Source organism: Haplochromis burtoni, unplaced genomic scaffold, assembly GCF_018398535.1.
Source record: "Haplochromis burtoni strain Fernald_Lab_line unplaced genomic scaffold, NCSU_Asbu1 Contig_346, whole genome shotgun sequence".
Lineage (NCBI taxonomy): Eukaryota > Metazoa > Chordata > Actinopteri > Cichliformes > Cichlidae > Haplochromis > Haplochromis burtoni.
The window spans coordinates 157865-174074 of record NW_024582707.1 but is presented as its reverse complement, the minus strand read 5'-3'; the positions used below and the strand labels follow the sequence as shown (position 1 = coordinate 174074).

The following is a 16210-nucleotide window of genomic DNA, read 5'->3' as shown; positions in this document are numbered from 1 at the left end:
GCTCGCTGAATAATGCAGTGGGGGGAACAACTCGCTGAATCAGCACTGAGGACAGGTCAGCGGAGACACTGTGGTTTAGCGACTCTGGCAGCCTCGATACATGAATGCAGAGGCAGTCTGCATAAGCAGACACGACATATTCACATAAACACAGAGATCGTATTAGGGAGATGGGGCTCAAATGCATAATCAATGCAGATTAAAGCATGTTTCATAGTCAACACATTCCAACCACTTCACCAATACATCGTGACATACTAACTACACATATTAGAGCCCAATTTATGTCAGTAACTTCAATTATATTTGCCTCCTTTATTAAATACAATTCAAATAAACACAAAAATGCAGCATTACTAAAGCCAAAAACATTTTTATAACTTTTACATTTACTTTACAAGAACGTAGAAGTGTAACAAGCTAACTAAACTAAAACTTGTGGGTATTTCCATCAGAGGGCTTTTTTCTCCGACATCTAAGCTGAATACAGATTGTGGCTTATGCATAACATGAATAAATCCTTTTCTGGCCACAGTGTTGTACATGCTGTGTGGTGCCATACACAAATACAGTGCGGCACCAAGTGAAGGATGGAGAGGGAATCACAGCATGGTGTCTGATATCTTTTCCCATCTTGCTAAATAAGGAAGACGAAGCAAAAATTTCCTTGTAATTATGTTAAAAGTAAGACTGACAGGAGGAAAGAACTAGAATGTTGGAAGGTTGACGACTGAGTGAGACACGAGAGGAATCTGTGCCTGCAAGCGGGAGAGAAAGTGAGAGGAGAAAGCAGGTAGGTGAGGAGAGTCAGCTCAAGTTGTAACAACAGATTTTAAGGAGGTTCTGAGGGAGGGGCGGGACAGGGAGAAGGGAAGGATGAGGGATGAGAGGGGCTCGTCGTGGCCTCTAACTCCTTGATGCAGAGCATTTACTAAGCCCTCATCAGCAATACCGTCCCCATATGAGAGTGTGCCTTGATACAGAGTTTTATTTGCCATTTTCATCATATTCCATTATACTCACTTTGTTTGCTGAGGTACCTTTACAAGTAACATTGTGAACTGTTGGTTCCTGTTCCTTGAAGGCAAATAGAAGGTAAACAGCTCAAAACTGATTCTTAAGATAAAATACGTCATACAAATACAAATGGTAAATATTAGGACTGACATCTGGTTTTTATAGACCTCTTAAGCTGTCTGCCTGCATGGATTTGTATGTCCTGTGACTCTACATTCATCACAAGTCTGTGCATCTCTGCATTAAGAGTTAATGTGATAATGCGTGAGCTTGTGAGAATATAAAAGTGTGTGTTTGTAAGGCTTGTTAGAGAAGCAGTTGGCTCCTGCTGACAGCTACTGCAGTCTGAACAGCAGGGCTGACGAGGACAATCAATTAGCCCTGATTTGCCCACATACATACACACACAGTGATAATTGCATACCGATGCGCACTGATCTAAACACACCTTATACAGTATTGTATTATAAACAACATTATATACAACATGATCAACATCTAATGAATTTTATTTGCAAAAAAAGCATTTTTATCTTGAAATTTTGTCACCGTTCCAAAAAACACTCTAACTTTTCTACTGTATGAAAGAAGAAATGAGGAGACATAGTGCTGGGCTGTGGCACTATCTGCCCGTGTGTGTCTGTGCGTGTATGTGTGTTTGTTATGCCCCAGCTGGAGTAGCGCAAGTTTATTAAAAATCAGACTCGATCCCTCTAGGGGCGGCTTGGATGCTGTTTGCTCGATGTATGCTTGTGTGTGTGTTTGCTCTGAGCGCTGTGTGTGATCCTGAGCAGATGCTGATGTTTTGACAGCCATCCTGCTCTCAGTCTGTCCGCCTCACGTCAGCTGTGTGTGTCTGCAAATGTGCATTCGTGTTTGTTGTAGAAAGCATGCGCGCAAGCACAAGCCGTACGTGTGTGCACGTGTGTGTGTGGTCTTAGTGCAGGGTTAAACAGTGGTCTCACTGTCAGTGAGTATCTGACCTTCTATCTACCACTGGGATCACTTATCCTTCTGCAGGCTCCACAGTAGCACACGGCACCATCCTCCTGTCATTTCTTTCTTAGTTTCTCCTTCTTTCCTTTTCTTTTTCAACTTAATCTTTCTGCCACTCTCTCTCATTTTCCCTCTTTGATAGCCCTCTAACAATGCCATTTCCCTTTACTCCTATCCACGTCCCCTATCCCCATTTCTCTGCACTAATAAGTCCCTGCTTCTCCCCCTCAACACTTGCGGCTCCCTTCTCTTCGTTCTCTGCTGCTCAGATACCAATATTCATAGAGTTAATGATGAAATGAAAACAGAGGAGGAAAAGCTAATGAAGAAGAGGGAAGACAGGGGTAGAGGTAGGAGACAGTGTGAGGAATGCTGAGATACACAAACTGAGAATCAGACAGAGAGTGAATATGGGGCAGAAACGCTGACAGTAGGGGAAGGAAGGATAAAAGTGTTTGACAGAGGAGGAAAAAAGGAATCTTTTTCATTTGTGTCAGCGCGCCATTGTCAGAGTAACAAAGACATAGCTCTCACAGTGCACTGGAGGATTTGTCAAACACACTTTCCCTTTCGCACACTCAAACACACACATATATAAAAAGCACGAAACATAAATACACAGGGTGTTTATCTCTTTCCTTCAGCAGGGACGAATCTCCTGGGGTGAGAGCAGCTCCTGCTCTCATCTTTCTGCAGTGTCACTTCTGACATTTGTCATGTTCTCCCCCTCATTCAAGTTTCAGCAGGCATTGAAAACATCTGAAAGACTTTATACCTTTGTGTAGTTTGAGAAAATAATCTAACCACCATTTACCTACCTTTCACCCTCAAACGTGACCCATAAGCAACCCTTCACACACGATTAATGACTGGAATGCTAAATTCTGCATCATTTTTGCACAGCACCCTGTATGAGTTCTCACTGTACACGATGCTTGAAGTAAATTCTTTTTGCTACCCACTGTTTTTTTTGGGGGGGTTTTTGGCAAACTGTATTGTAAAGATTTGTATGAACACAAGTCTGAAAAAAGATAACTTGGTAAGTTGACACAGATTGGTTTAAGAATACAGGATATGTTGAGTTGATTATTGGTCTCAAGGCACTGAGCTCATTAAACCACTGAAGGATGCTTCAGGGTCAGCACAGCAGATATTGAGGAGTGATGGGAATAATTTTTCCCCAAGGATAACCCAGCCCTTAAGAGAAATAGGTGGATAAATGGTAGCAAATAGGCTTTGCAAAGCTTTAGGATAGTAACACATTATTTTTGTACTGTTGCCACCACAGTGGGTTTTATATCAAACAACCAAGATGTGACTGAAATGCAGATTTTCAGCTTTAATTTACTGGGTTTATCAAAAAGGTATTGCATTAGCTGTTTAGTAATTGCAGCCATTTATATACACAGACTTTTCCAGTTCTGAGAAGTAATTGGCCAACTGACCGACAACTAGTTGGACTGCCAAGTGAGTCCTGCTCTTTCACTATTTCGTCACAACCTAAGAAGATAGAAGATCTGGAGTTCATTCCAAATGTTGAACTTGTAGTTGGTAGCTTTGTTTTCTGCTGAAATTCTAAATTTGAGGTCCAGTGGTAAAATTAGTCCTTTATTAGGCCTAAAAAACAAAATAAACCTATCAGATAAAAAAAAAAGAAATAGTGTACTGCCCAGCTGAATATAAATACAGCAAATTGCAAACCACTGGTTACACTCAACAACAAGAAGGTCACAAACTCTTTCCACGAAACTCTTTCCATGAAACCAAGATAAAGTTACGAGAACAGAAAAGTATTATGAAGAGAAAGAAACAGCTCCTGATTCAAAACCACAAAACGTTAGCAAGCTACTTGACAACCATCCTATCATTTCAGTGTGTGTGTGTGTCAAATATGTTAACATTTTTAAAGTCTGTCACCACCATGTCAGTATTATAAACTATTTTCAATAAATAAATATATTGCATGTGAATGTTGTGCAATTCTACTGATATTGGTATTGACTATTAAATTTCTGCTACTGTGACATCTCTAATGGATAGTATGCAATACAGTACAATTTATGCACTTCATGAAACCATTCTAAATAACTCACCATTGTATGGCTGTCTTCACTTTCTTAGTTATAGTACAATAGCTGTAGTCTTTGATTTGGAAATAACTCAGGAAAGATCAAAAACAATTATGTTTTAATTCTTAATCCCATGTATAAAATGACTTATTAAGCAACAAGCAATTTGACCCAACTGTGAGCAGTTTTTAAGACGCAAGTTAACCATTTATGCATTCATGCTAAAAACGTACACCTTATATTACCTAAAATACAATAATTAAACCCTACAGAGCCATAAGGGGAGTAGTCTGTGATGGCAAGGTCAAATTTTGCTTCAAAGCAGCTCAGCAGGAAATCATTTTCACTCAGTTTCAGTTCTTGTTGTGCCAAACTGAGGATGTTGTCATCTTTTGGTTTTATGCATCTATGATCTGCAGCGTGATATAGATCAGCAGCTTTCCAACTCAAGTCCAAATGACTGCCAAATAGCTGCACAACAGACTCTTTTAATTGCACCCTCCATCCCCTCAGAGAGCATGTTTCAAAGTACCACCTTGCACCAAGGGACATCGATGTAATTAACACACCTGCTGCAAGTACAACTACAGTGGCGTTGTTAATTAGAGTTCATTTGTTTGTGTAAATAGGAAGCAGAAGCTGTTCTGACAGGTCGTGGAAGTCAGGCGCCTTAAGCAGGCATTTTATGTTTTTATTTATTCATTTTACTGCATTTAATACTTTGTTCCACGTGTTACTTAATTACTCTGTAAGCTTTGAACATGTAAACTTCACTTTTCCACATGTTATAGACAACATTTGAGCTGAAATGCTGTTTTACAGGTGAGTAGCTTTAGGGAAAATGAAGGGATGTAAATCTAGATCAATAAATAAAACTTTTAGAGCCCAGTAGGTATTATTGGACTCATACCTACACAGATGCAGTCCTCCTCTCTTGTATCTTTAACACACTCATACAGACAGATGAGAAGTTTTCTCATGCATGAACTGTTGACTCACATTAGCTTTGTTTGTGAAGGACTGGAGCAGACTAAATGCCATGAGAGAAGCTCACCATCCAACTAATCTACTACCTTCAAAGTACACACTTCCATTTCTTCACACTATGTTTTCTCCCTATTAATATTCCTCATTCTTATTCATCTGCGTTTCTCTGAGGTTGAGGGGGTGCTGTGAATCTTTGTTCAGAGACTCCCTCCCTCCTCTCTCTCCAAATTTTTGTCTCCTCCTATCCTCTTCTTATCCCTCAATCTCTTGTTTATCTCACATTCACTGCTTATTCAGCACAACCCTCTCCCACTCATACTTCTCCTTTTTGATGCCATGCACTCTATATCACTCTTTTCACACCTCTACAGTCTCTCTCCATATCAATCACTCAGTTTCTGTTGTCTGAAGTTATCCCTCTTACTTTCACAAGCTCTCTCTTTCATCTGCTTGTCAGCTGTTTTTGTAACACACTGGCAGAATGCAGCATCTCTCGCCACCCTTTTTTGAGCCTTTCCTCTTTGTTTTACCCCAGTCAACCTCTTACCTTCTATATAGTTATACATTTCTACTTGTTTAGCTTCCCGTCTTCCTTGTTTAGCTACCTTCACTTTATCTTATTCAACCTTCATTATCTTCTCTGTCTTTTATTTGAATCTGTTCTTTTGTTTCACCCACTAGTCCAACTGCTTTCTGTTTCTGTGCACCTCCACCTCCTTGCTCTTTCCCTCCTCTGTTATTTGCACCCTGCTATTTGGCAGTCCGATGGCTCAGCTGCCAAGACTGACACTCTACAAGGACTAAACATCTGTCTCCCTTTCTCTCTACCTCGCTCTCTAATTCTCCTCTACTGAGTCCCCAACTCAGCTCATTTTCAAAAGTGCATTGCTGGCTTGTAAATTCAGTTATTACAGCTAAGGAAGACAATGCACATCAACAGAGATAAATGATTCTGCACAACTCATAACAAGCATGCATTAACAAGTGCCATAGTTGCCAGTTATGGGAACCCTAAGTAATCAAAGTCTATACACAGTATAGACTAGAAAGTATTACAAAATATTCTACCAATACTTTTGAATTATCCCACTTTTGGCATGATCGCACATTAGAGTTTATGTTTTCAGCTCACTTTGGCTGGAGGAACATTAAATATGTCAACTGTTTTCCTCATACATATATCACCTCTTATGGGGGATAAGATAAGGAAAACATCAGAATATAAATATTCAAATGGAAGTGTTGTTACTCAAAATAGCAATCTATTACACATTAATTGTTACTTTCGTAATAGTAATACGGTATATTTTCTGGATTTTTAATTTGTTACACTACTCGTTACATTATATTATGATTACTCCATAAAATGACTTGAAATGCATTGACACATAATTTTGTGGTTCGTTTTTTTTCTTTCCGCCCCACACCTTTGTAAGCACCTTTTTAAAGCAAGTAATAACATAGTTGTAACTGTCATTTAATTACTGGATTTAGTACAGTAATGCATTGTAATGTGTTACAGCCAACACTGCCAAATGATAATAATTTAAATTATGTATATTCATTATTTTGGTAATTCCCATGCATCTAGCACTCTCACTTAAACCATCCAGAGCATTTTTTAGTAGTAAGAACACAACTGATCTTCTTTTGTGTGCAACCTTCGAGAAAATGTCTGCAACTGTGTACAGGGATTCCCCAAACACTGTAATATGTTCATGTGTAAGAAAGATAAAGATAAATGATCACATCAGAAAAATAAAGCTAAAATGAAAATGTTTAAGCTTGGCATTGGTACAAATACAAACAAGCTATTTCACTCGACTGAATTAGATTATAAACATGCTCCCAAAACTGTAACATTTACTACAAAACTTTCCTCATCACCACTTTTTTGTCATCGCGTTTTTCTAAATTGTTACAGTATAATCACATTTCTGCAAGACGATGCGGTCACGGTTAATTTTTTTTTAAATCATGAATTTACAGTTCTTGGGTTCTCACATTGCTGTGGTTAATGGGGCGTATTAGATCCTGTCATTGCTTTTTTTCTTTCTTTCTGTAAACTCCTGTAAACTTTGGATAATATTGGGGAATTCATTGTTCTTGTTTAGACATTAGTATTTTAGAGAAGGGGTGAAAGGAATTTTTTTTTTGTTGCATCATGCAAGTTTTAATCAAATACTGAGATATCAGGTAATCTGCTGGTGTTTGGCACTGTTCTTGATCTTGACCCCCTCCCTCGTCAGAAATAGCTTATCTTTCCCTCCTCTATCAGTTCTGCTTACCTTCATCTTCTCTGTCCATTTGGCTTGCAATTGGTTTCACTATATATCTTTGGAAGCTGACGAGGCAGAAAAGTAGAAGGACAGGTCTTTTAACTTGGCATATCTCTCTCTACACACCTTTTCCCCGTTCTCCTCCTCTGTGCCCTCTAAGCTTCCTTTAAAACTACCACTTCTCTCCCACTGCCCTTGCTTCCTCCTCCTAAAATATGAGCACCATATCATACGTGACTCTACACCTAGACCCACTCAATTTTCAAGCCATCATTTCACCCTTTGCCTCTTTCTCTCCCTTACTCTCTCTCTCTCGCCACACAAACAGCACACACTCCTCTCCCACTACACTGTCCAAGTGGTCACCGCCCTATTTTCTTTTCTGTGCAGGGGAGGAAAAGACCGTCTGCCAAACATTTAGAGGTGGGGTAACTTTGGCTCATGCAAAGTGTGTGGCAAAGCATGCGTGTGTGTGTATGTGCGTGATGAAAAGTGTTTATTGGGGGATTCCCTTGAAAGGGAGATCCTGTAATTGTGTTTGATTCAGCCTGGGTGGGCGGGTGGGGAGTAGCTTCATGTTGGGTGTCCGAAATGTGACTCATGAATTCCAAATAACCTCAGTCATAGTCCTCCCTGCTGTCACCCCTGTGTTTAATATAGTCCCAGAAAAACATTTGGAACCCATTTACATCCTGTCATTATTCAGTTTCGCCAGGCTTGTGTGATATCACAAGTCGGTGTGACATTGTGATGTAACACACAAAACAGAATCACTGAATTTTGGTTCCATCAATATCCTGATGAAGCATATGTCTAAATTCAACAAGGGAAATCTTTCACATCTCTATCTTCATCTTCACCACCACCAGCATCTAGACTCCTGTCCTACTTCCTATCCTATTCCTGATCTGAGTCTAATTGCCAAATAGCTTTTTTAGACATGATTTTGATTTGAGAAGATATTAATGTAAAGTTCCACAATAGCTAGTAAATGAACACTAGAGAGGATATATTTTCACAAGTGATGCTTAAGAAGGTCAAGTATGTACAAACTTTGCATCTCAACTTTTAAGCCAACACGAGTAAAAAGAAGCCGAAAGTGGTCTAGGAAATGGAAAATGGAATACACAGTTCCATAAGAATGTGAACATTTGGAAAAGCTCCAAGACATCTACCAACGGATACAGAGGTGAAATTGTTTAGTCAAACATGAATCTCTACTTTGAACTGTTCTTCACAGGGTTTCCACGAGTGTATTACAAGTCCAGCGGTGCACCAATCCACAAGACTGTTTTGATGGGAGTGTGATTGTGCCTCTGTGTGTCTGTGCTGTGTGTCCCTGGCCACACTGAGCACTCATACACACTGAGGGCCCGCAGGACATCACAGTTATTGATAATGCAAACAGGTGAGGACATTATCTGTACCAATATCTAAATGAATTGCTGTGCAGCTTGTGGCTTTTTGCTTTTTTCTCATAATCTATGCCCTTTTTTCAGTATACAAAGGTAAATAAAGGTCTATCAAGTGCATCCATAGTGTCTGATAGAATACATTTGACTAAATGTGTTATCCTTGTGCAGGTGTCTCTGTTTTGTCTTAGTATGCCTGTCTGTGACACTGTTTGTCACATTGTATTTGCCAACAGAGCCAACGGGGTGAAATAGCTTTTGATTAAAAACAGCTGAAACAGATGGGTGAAGGCTGAGAGATAGAGACAGACATGAGAAAGAGAGAGATTGAAAGAGGAGGATCTGCAGAGATGAAGTGATATGTAGCGAGGCACAGACTGATAAGACGGCACTGAGAGGACGGCAAAGATAAGAATTATTGGAAGAAAGAGAAGGATTCAGAAGGATATGCCACGACTCTTCATAAAAAAAAAATATTGTGCTCAATACAAGATGCGCAACTTCTAATCTCTGTCCGCCAAAGTGACCCGTTGCACTCCTTGACTAAATGATGGTTTTATGACAAAAACAGAGAAACCTGTATGTCTAACCTGTTGCTAGTAGAGAGCTGGTTATCACTGCAATTATGGTTACTCTCTATTTTTCATACTCCAAGTATAACTCTGTATGTGGTGCATGTTAGCGTTCATGCTAATGGCTCAAACATAGTTGTGCTTTGGCCCTACACAGAGCCTACGCACAACTTTGCAAATCATCCACATGTTACAACTGTTTAGTGTCACCAGGGGGCAGTGTTACAAACAACCAATCTGTGGGCAACTCACACTTCTGTTGTTGTTAGTCTTTCAATTGGCTGCATGTATAACATACAAAGAGCTAAAGTGACTGTTAAAAACAAGGAAAAGTGTCCATCATAGCCTCTGCCTGTGCTTTTCAGGCCCTTTTTGTCTCCTTTGAGGATTACATGCAAGCAAAAGGGACAAGAGTGCACAAATGCAGTATAATACAAGCCCCCTGAATATGTAATATGCTATCATATTAAGCTCCAAAGTGTAACTTTAATCCTGAAGCAAACAGTTAAAAAGAAGATATCAGTGTTCTTATATCGCTAGAGAATTTCACTTTACCGCATTCTCTCAAAGTCACATATTGTCTGCCTTAGACTTCAGTATGCTAAGTAGCTAAACACACCATGGTACATTTAGATTAGCCCAGCTGCACTAATAAATGTAATATTACAAGGAGAAATCTTAATATAATATATATGGAGTAAATAACTTAAAATTACCATTTTGACATGTTCATTACAGCTGACGTCAGCAGTTTTATTTTACGTGGAAAATAAATTTTAGGCTATGATATGAGGAGTCTCACAAGGATTGTTGATGGTGTATTAAAAAGATTAATATTTCACCAAATGTCCTTCTCATTTTTTCTGTTTTTCCACATATACACAACATATCTACACACACACACACACACACCATGTACACATGATTTAGACGACCTGCTGAAGTTAAAATCAAAATGGGGAGGAAAAGTGTTTGAAATTATTCTGAATGCGGCACAGTTATTGCTGGCAGATGGGTTGGTCTGGGTATCTCAAAAACTGCTGATCTACTGGGATTTTCCATCCCAACCATCTCTAAGGTTTACAGAGAAACATCTGAAAAAGAAAGAATATCCAGTGAGCAGCGGTTCTCTAGGAGTAAACACCATGTTGATGTCTGAGGAGAAAAACCCGGCTGCTTTGAACTCATAGGAAGGCAACAGTTACTTAGATAGCCACACATTGGAATCAATATATGCAGAATAGCATAAGGACTACAGCCGATAAACTACAGCAACTTAAGACCACAGAGGGTGCCACTCCTGTCAGCTACAACTGGAAAATGAGGCTCCAATTTGCATGGGCTCACTAAATAATAGGATAATAAGATATTGAAAAAATTATGAATCTCAATTCAGACGACGGGTTCAGCAATTGACATAAACAACATGAAAGAATGAATCCATCCTGCCTTCAATCAATGGTGTAACAGTGTGGAGGATATTTTCTTGGCACGCTTAGGGGACTTTGCTCAGTACCAGCTGAGTAACACCGTACCGGGGTACTGCTGCTGACCCTGTCCATCCATTTATGACCACAGTGTATCTATTCTGCAGGTTAACGCACCATATGAATCAGCCTAAATAATCTCAAATTGGTTTCTTGAATGTGACAATAAGTTCACTGTACTCAAACAACCTCCACAGTCACTAGATCTCAATCCAATAGAGCACCTTTGGCATGTGGTGGAACAGGAGGGGATCATCATGGATCTGCAGGCAACAAATCGTGTGATGCTGTCACGTCAACATTGACTAAAATCTCTGACGGATGCTTCCAATACATTGTTGAATCTATGCCATTCTATCATGTGCAATTCTATGTGATGTCGGATGGGCTTTGCATCCATCTGCTGCATTCTCAATACCTAAGGATATCATTTCTCTGAGATGAATACTGAGAGGCGAAGTATTCATCAGACACTGGCACCACCAGGCCCTCTGATCACCAGTAGGGAACGGGTGAAGTGTCTTGCCCAAGGACACAACGACCGAGACTGTCGGAGCCGGGGCTCGAACTGGCAACCTTCCGATTACAAGACAAACGGCGAACTCTTGAGCCACGATCGCCCCTAGTTAAGTTATACCTCTGTTAAAAACCAGAGCAGAGCAGTCACCTTTACCATCAGTTGCTCAACATTTCGCTGTATTATTAGTCCTGCATATTAACAAGTTGTTGTAAATTGTTATTATAATAATAAATATCTTGAGCAATAGTAGAGTGGTTCACAGAATATAAGCAGTATGGGAAATAGTTGAACATCTGTGATATTTTATGATGTTTTCGATGGTAGCAGCCGAGTCTGTGTATATGTTTGTGCTTGTGTATTAGTTTTTATTGTATTTGGGTCATCTGGTCTTTTCAGTGGAAATGACAAATTCCTCTGAGCAGAAAGGCCAAATAGTGTTTATTTTGTTGTATGTGTTTACATGTGTATTTTTGTGTTTCCTTCTCTACAAAAATACGCCGTCTCCCTGGCTAACCCCCCCCCATCTCCACACCACCCAAACCCCTTTAAAGCACACGTAGACTCACTTCAATAGCAGGCAAAAAGAATGAGAAAAATGCTGAACAAACACGGGAGGAAAATAAAACAAAACCTTGGCGGGAATTCCTTGAAATGAGCTAAGACATTCTGTCAGAACATTTACACACAAATACGCACATATGAGCACATTCGCAATGGTTAATGGATGAAAGAAAGCTGTGGAGGCCCTATCAGCTGTAATGGGAAACAACTCTAATCAGCTACAGTCAATCAAATAACAGAACTAAGCTCTCATATTCCACATAAGCTGGTTGTTTTGGCAAAAACTAGACACAAACACACAAGTAAAGATAACTTTGTAGCAGTGTATTATTTTAAGACTCTGCAATGGATTAAAGAGCTGTTGAATCTAAACATCTTGCAATCAGGCTGACTGGACAGCAGCTTCGGTTCCACATGACTCGACTTCACTTTGATCTTATCGGTCTGATTTGGTATTATTAGAAAATATGGATGGTTTGACAACTGTGTCAAGAGGCTCTCTTATCGAATGGCTGACCTCATCTCATTGAGTGTGAGTGTGTAAAAAAAGTTAGACTGATAAGACGCTGTTGTTTTAGTGACTAAGGAGTTTGGATTACAATACATGGGAAACAATGAGACTCTAGTATAACAGCTTTTTTTTTTAATTTTAGAGTAAAACCAGTTTGTGGGAGAAAAAAACAATTTACCAATTTATGAATAATCTCGCATGCATGTGTTGTATGTGTTGACTTGTGGGACTGATTTTTAAGCTTCAAACTTTTTATCCTGACTTTGTTCATTTAATAGTTGCAACAATACAAAGCTGTTGCAAAAAGTATATAGGGACCTCTAAAGCAGCGCTGGATTTGCTTGATTAACCCATTTTAAAGCAGATATAAGTGAGAAAAATCTTTTATTGTAAACATGATATGCTGGTATCATAATTTCTGTGTTTGAAACTTGAGGTATTGCAGCAAACCTCCCTGGACAAGGATTAAAGCTGAAAAGTTCCCCAAGACCATTCAATGGTTAGCTATGTTATTGTCAAAAAATTTCAAGAAGGACAAGAGCATAAATAACAGTATAATGTACAATGATGTCTGGAGTTCGACTGATGTAGGAACTTTAAGACTGATACTGTTATTAGTCGTTTGTGACTTAAAAATCCAATGTAATGGATGATGTTGTTTTTCTTTTCAACAGATGAAAAGGATTTCCGTAACAGTTTGTATGTGAATTTATTCATATGTTCTTACAGAGATAATATGACAGTGCATTTTAAAAATAATCTTGTTTTAATGTCACCACAAGGCTCTACTTAACTCATATCAGCTCGTTCTTGTGTTTGTGGTGTTTCAACAAATATGCTGACGCTGATAGTACGTTTGGAGGGTGTTCCTCCTGTTTCTTTATTTTTTTAATTTTCATTTATCAGCTGTTATAAATGCTTGTTAGAAAATAACTGTAAATATATTATTAGAGGTCATGAAGGTCAAAGACTATTATTGAATACTGTGTCTGGAATAATAAAAGAGTAGAACAACTGTGTTTACAATTGCAGTCTGAGACAGACTTCAGTAACATAAAACTTGAAAACAATAGAAACAATAGCAACCACCAAGGGAGATTTTCTACAGAGCTGTAAAAAGAAAAACAAAAGTTGGAACACGTATTAAAAACGCAGATTTTAACAGTGTTGTGAAAACTTACTCCAGTGTTAATGCTGCCTTCTTCTGATCTTTGCAGCTAATACCGTTTCTTTTCCTGTTCTGTGAGGGAACAAACACTTTTCATCCTGCTGCTATTTTGAACCTCGCCCAAAAAGATCTGATGCAGCTGCTGTCTTTTTAAAGCACCAACTTTTAATCTGCACCATTTCTTCCATCACTTTTCTATTCCGTCTGCTTGTCCTCATAATGCTGCTACAGCTCTGCAATGGCTATTGTGATGTTTGCCATAAATACATACATTTATCTAATGGGGTACAATGAAACGTGTCACGGACCGCCGGGGCAGACCGTGTGGAGTGAGTGGAGGACCCAAGAGCAAACAGAGGTGAGGACACAAAACCGGACTTAACAGAAGGCGAGCCTTTATTGAGGGCCGAAAACTTAAGGAACAAGGCAGCAAAGCAACTGAGGGAAAACCTGAACATAGACTGGGAAAACTATGGCTAAACAAAGTACAAACTAGGACTAGTTAAGGCTGGGAAACTATGACAAGGGGTAGGGGAGATAACACAGACGACGCGACACAGACTGTAAGAAACACAGAGACTAAATACACATGAGGGATGATCAGGGGAAGTGGCCACACATGGGAACGCAGCTGACACACATGAACTTAACGACAGGACAGGAGGAGTAAAACTGAATACACTGACAGTGAATGCAGGCCTTCAAAGTAAAACAGGAAACATGAGACATGAACCGGGGAGACATAGTACAGGGGGAGGTGACATAACTGACAGCATGAACTTGACAGTACAAGACACACAGACATAAACACACGAAGGGCAAGGGAGACGTAATGCAAGGGTAACATAATTACAAAAAGGGCTGGACTACCTTAAAGAACCTAAGCAAACAATAAACATCAAAATAGGTTAAGCATAACACACTGGGTCACACGACCCAGGACCATGACAGAAACGTCCTTCGGGTGGATGTTACACTGTTGGATTCAAATGATAAAACTCAAATACTGACCGTTTTGTTGACAGGTTTGGTTGAGATGATTCATAAAATTGGAAATGATGAAACTAACAACAACAACAACAACAACAATAATAATAATAATAATAATAATAATAATAATAATAATAAACTAAAGATAGTTTAAGACGTGTCTAATAGGGTTTTATTGTGTCAGACTTTCATTCATGGCTGAGCTCCCCATGCAACCTTGTGTTTTCTACACTCACACAGGAGAGAGTTTAGTCAAACAGGCCTCAGGGGCAGCTATCCAGGTCAGAACCTAATACAGAGGTATTTTCATGCTTTCCAGCCAAAAGCAACGCTGCAGCTGTTTGGGTGTGCGCGCGCGTGGTACTCAGCGCTACTTCACCACGACTTTGCCCTCAGGCACGAGCGCAAAGTAAGCATGGCACACATCCAGAAATTTATACAGCCACGAGACTCTGAGAATCTGAAGACCTTATCTTAAATTATGTAGAGATGCATGATAATTATGCTACAAAAGGTGTTTAACACCCAGTGGGACAAAGTGATGCCCGTTCTTTATTTCATTTTCAAAATTTTCAATTGTTATTCAACGGAATTTATGCGCTTCCTGTTTCTCCATCGCTCATTTTTAGATCACTTAACTTTCACCACCAAGTCAGTCGTTTGCACACAAATCCACGTACACACTGTGCACCACAAAACATGTTATTACAGCTACATCGATATTAAAGCTAAAGAAAGTTTAAAAAAAGGTGATCTCACCGTCTCTTCTGTTGTTGCCCCTCATCACTTTGGTCGTAGAGACCTGAGCCCTCACGACTCCTGTTAAAGTTCCCAAAATTAGAACCGTCCACATGTGGAAAAACACCGGTCCTCTCATGTTGCTGAGAATGATGCTAGGTTAAAAAAACGACAGCGGTAAAAATGAGTAAATTTCCTCTTCGTCTTCTAGTGGCTTAGGCGAAAAATGATGTACTTCAAAAGTTATCTAAAGCTTTCCATTAACGTTTGCAATAACTGCGAGCTTTGAGTAGCTCTCTCCTTTACCCGTAAATTGGAATCACTTGTTGATTCCAACGCTTGAAGTCTGACGCACTCTATGCCCCGTCTTGTTCCAAAGTGCCAAAAAATATGGAAGTCTTTGCTTTCTTTAAAAAGTTATGCGCGCACAGGCGTACCAAGTGCAAAACTCTGAAATAGCTCAGCGCAGGTGGAGGGTAATATAGCCACGCTCACGGTCAGACTGGAGACTGTAGGCGCCGGACGTCTTATCTCTGTGGAACAACTAAAAAAAAAATCTATTCTGCCACTGAGAAATATCCCGCATAGTTTTCCAGTTTCTAATGCATCTGCACTTTTAAAGTTGGGGCGTCAAACTTTGCCAAATGAGTGGCGCGTGCGCACCGTGTGTGAGCGTCCAGCTTGCTGTGGGTGTGCGGGTGAGATGCTTGGGTGTAAAGTTATACAGGATAATTCAAAAAAAAAAAAAAAGAAAGAAAGAAAAAGAAAAAGGAAAAGGAAAAGAAAGAAAGAAAACCTTTCAAAAGAAACATCGATAAAATGTATGTAAAGTTTTCTTCGTATCTATTCTTTCTATTGATCCATCTTTTGCTTTCTGATTATTGTAATTAAGTACTTGATTGT

The 16210-nt window shown here is 39.5% G+C and overlaps 1 protein-coding gene across 2 annotated transcripts in view; it reads right to left on the bottom strand.

Annotated features, from left to right (window-relative positions):
* The window catches only part of pdgfd (platelet derived growth factor d), a 53385-nt gene extending 37397 nt beyond the window's left edge, over window positions 1-15988 (bottom strand). For both annotated transcript variants that reach the window (XM_042228747.1, XM_005942800.2), the window contains exon 1: window positions 15329-15988. In XM_042228747.1, coding sequence (XP_042084681.1) covers window positions 15329-15446 — 118 coding nt within the window. In that variant the 5' untranslated portion in view covers window positions 15447-15988. The remainder of the gene's footprint in view (window positions 1-15328) is intronic.
* Window positions 15989-16210: the final 222 nt, after the last annotated feature.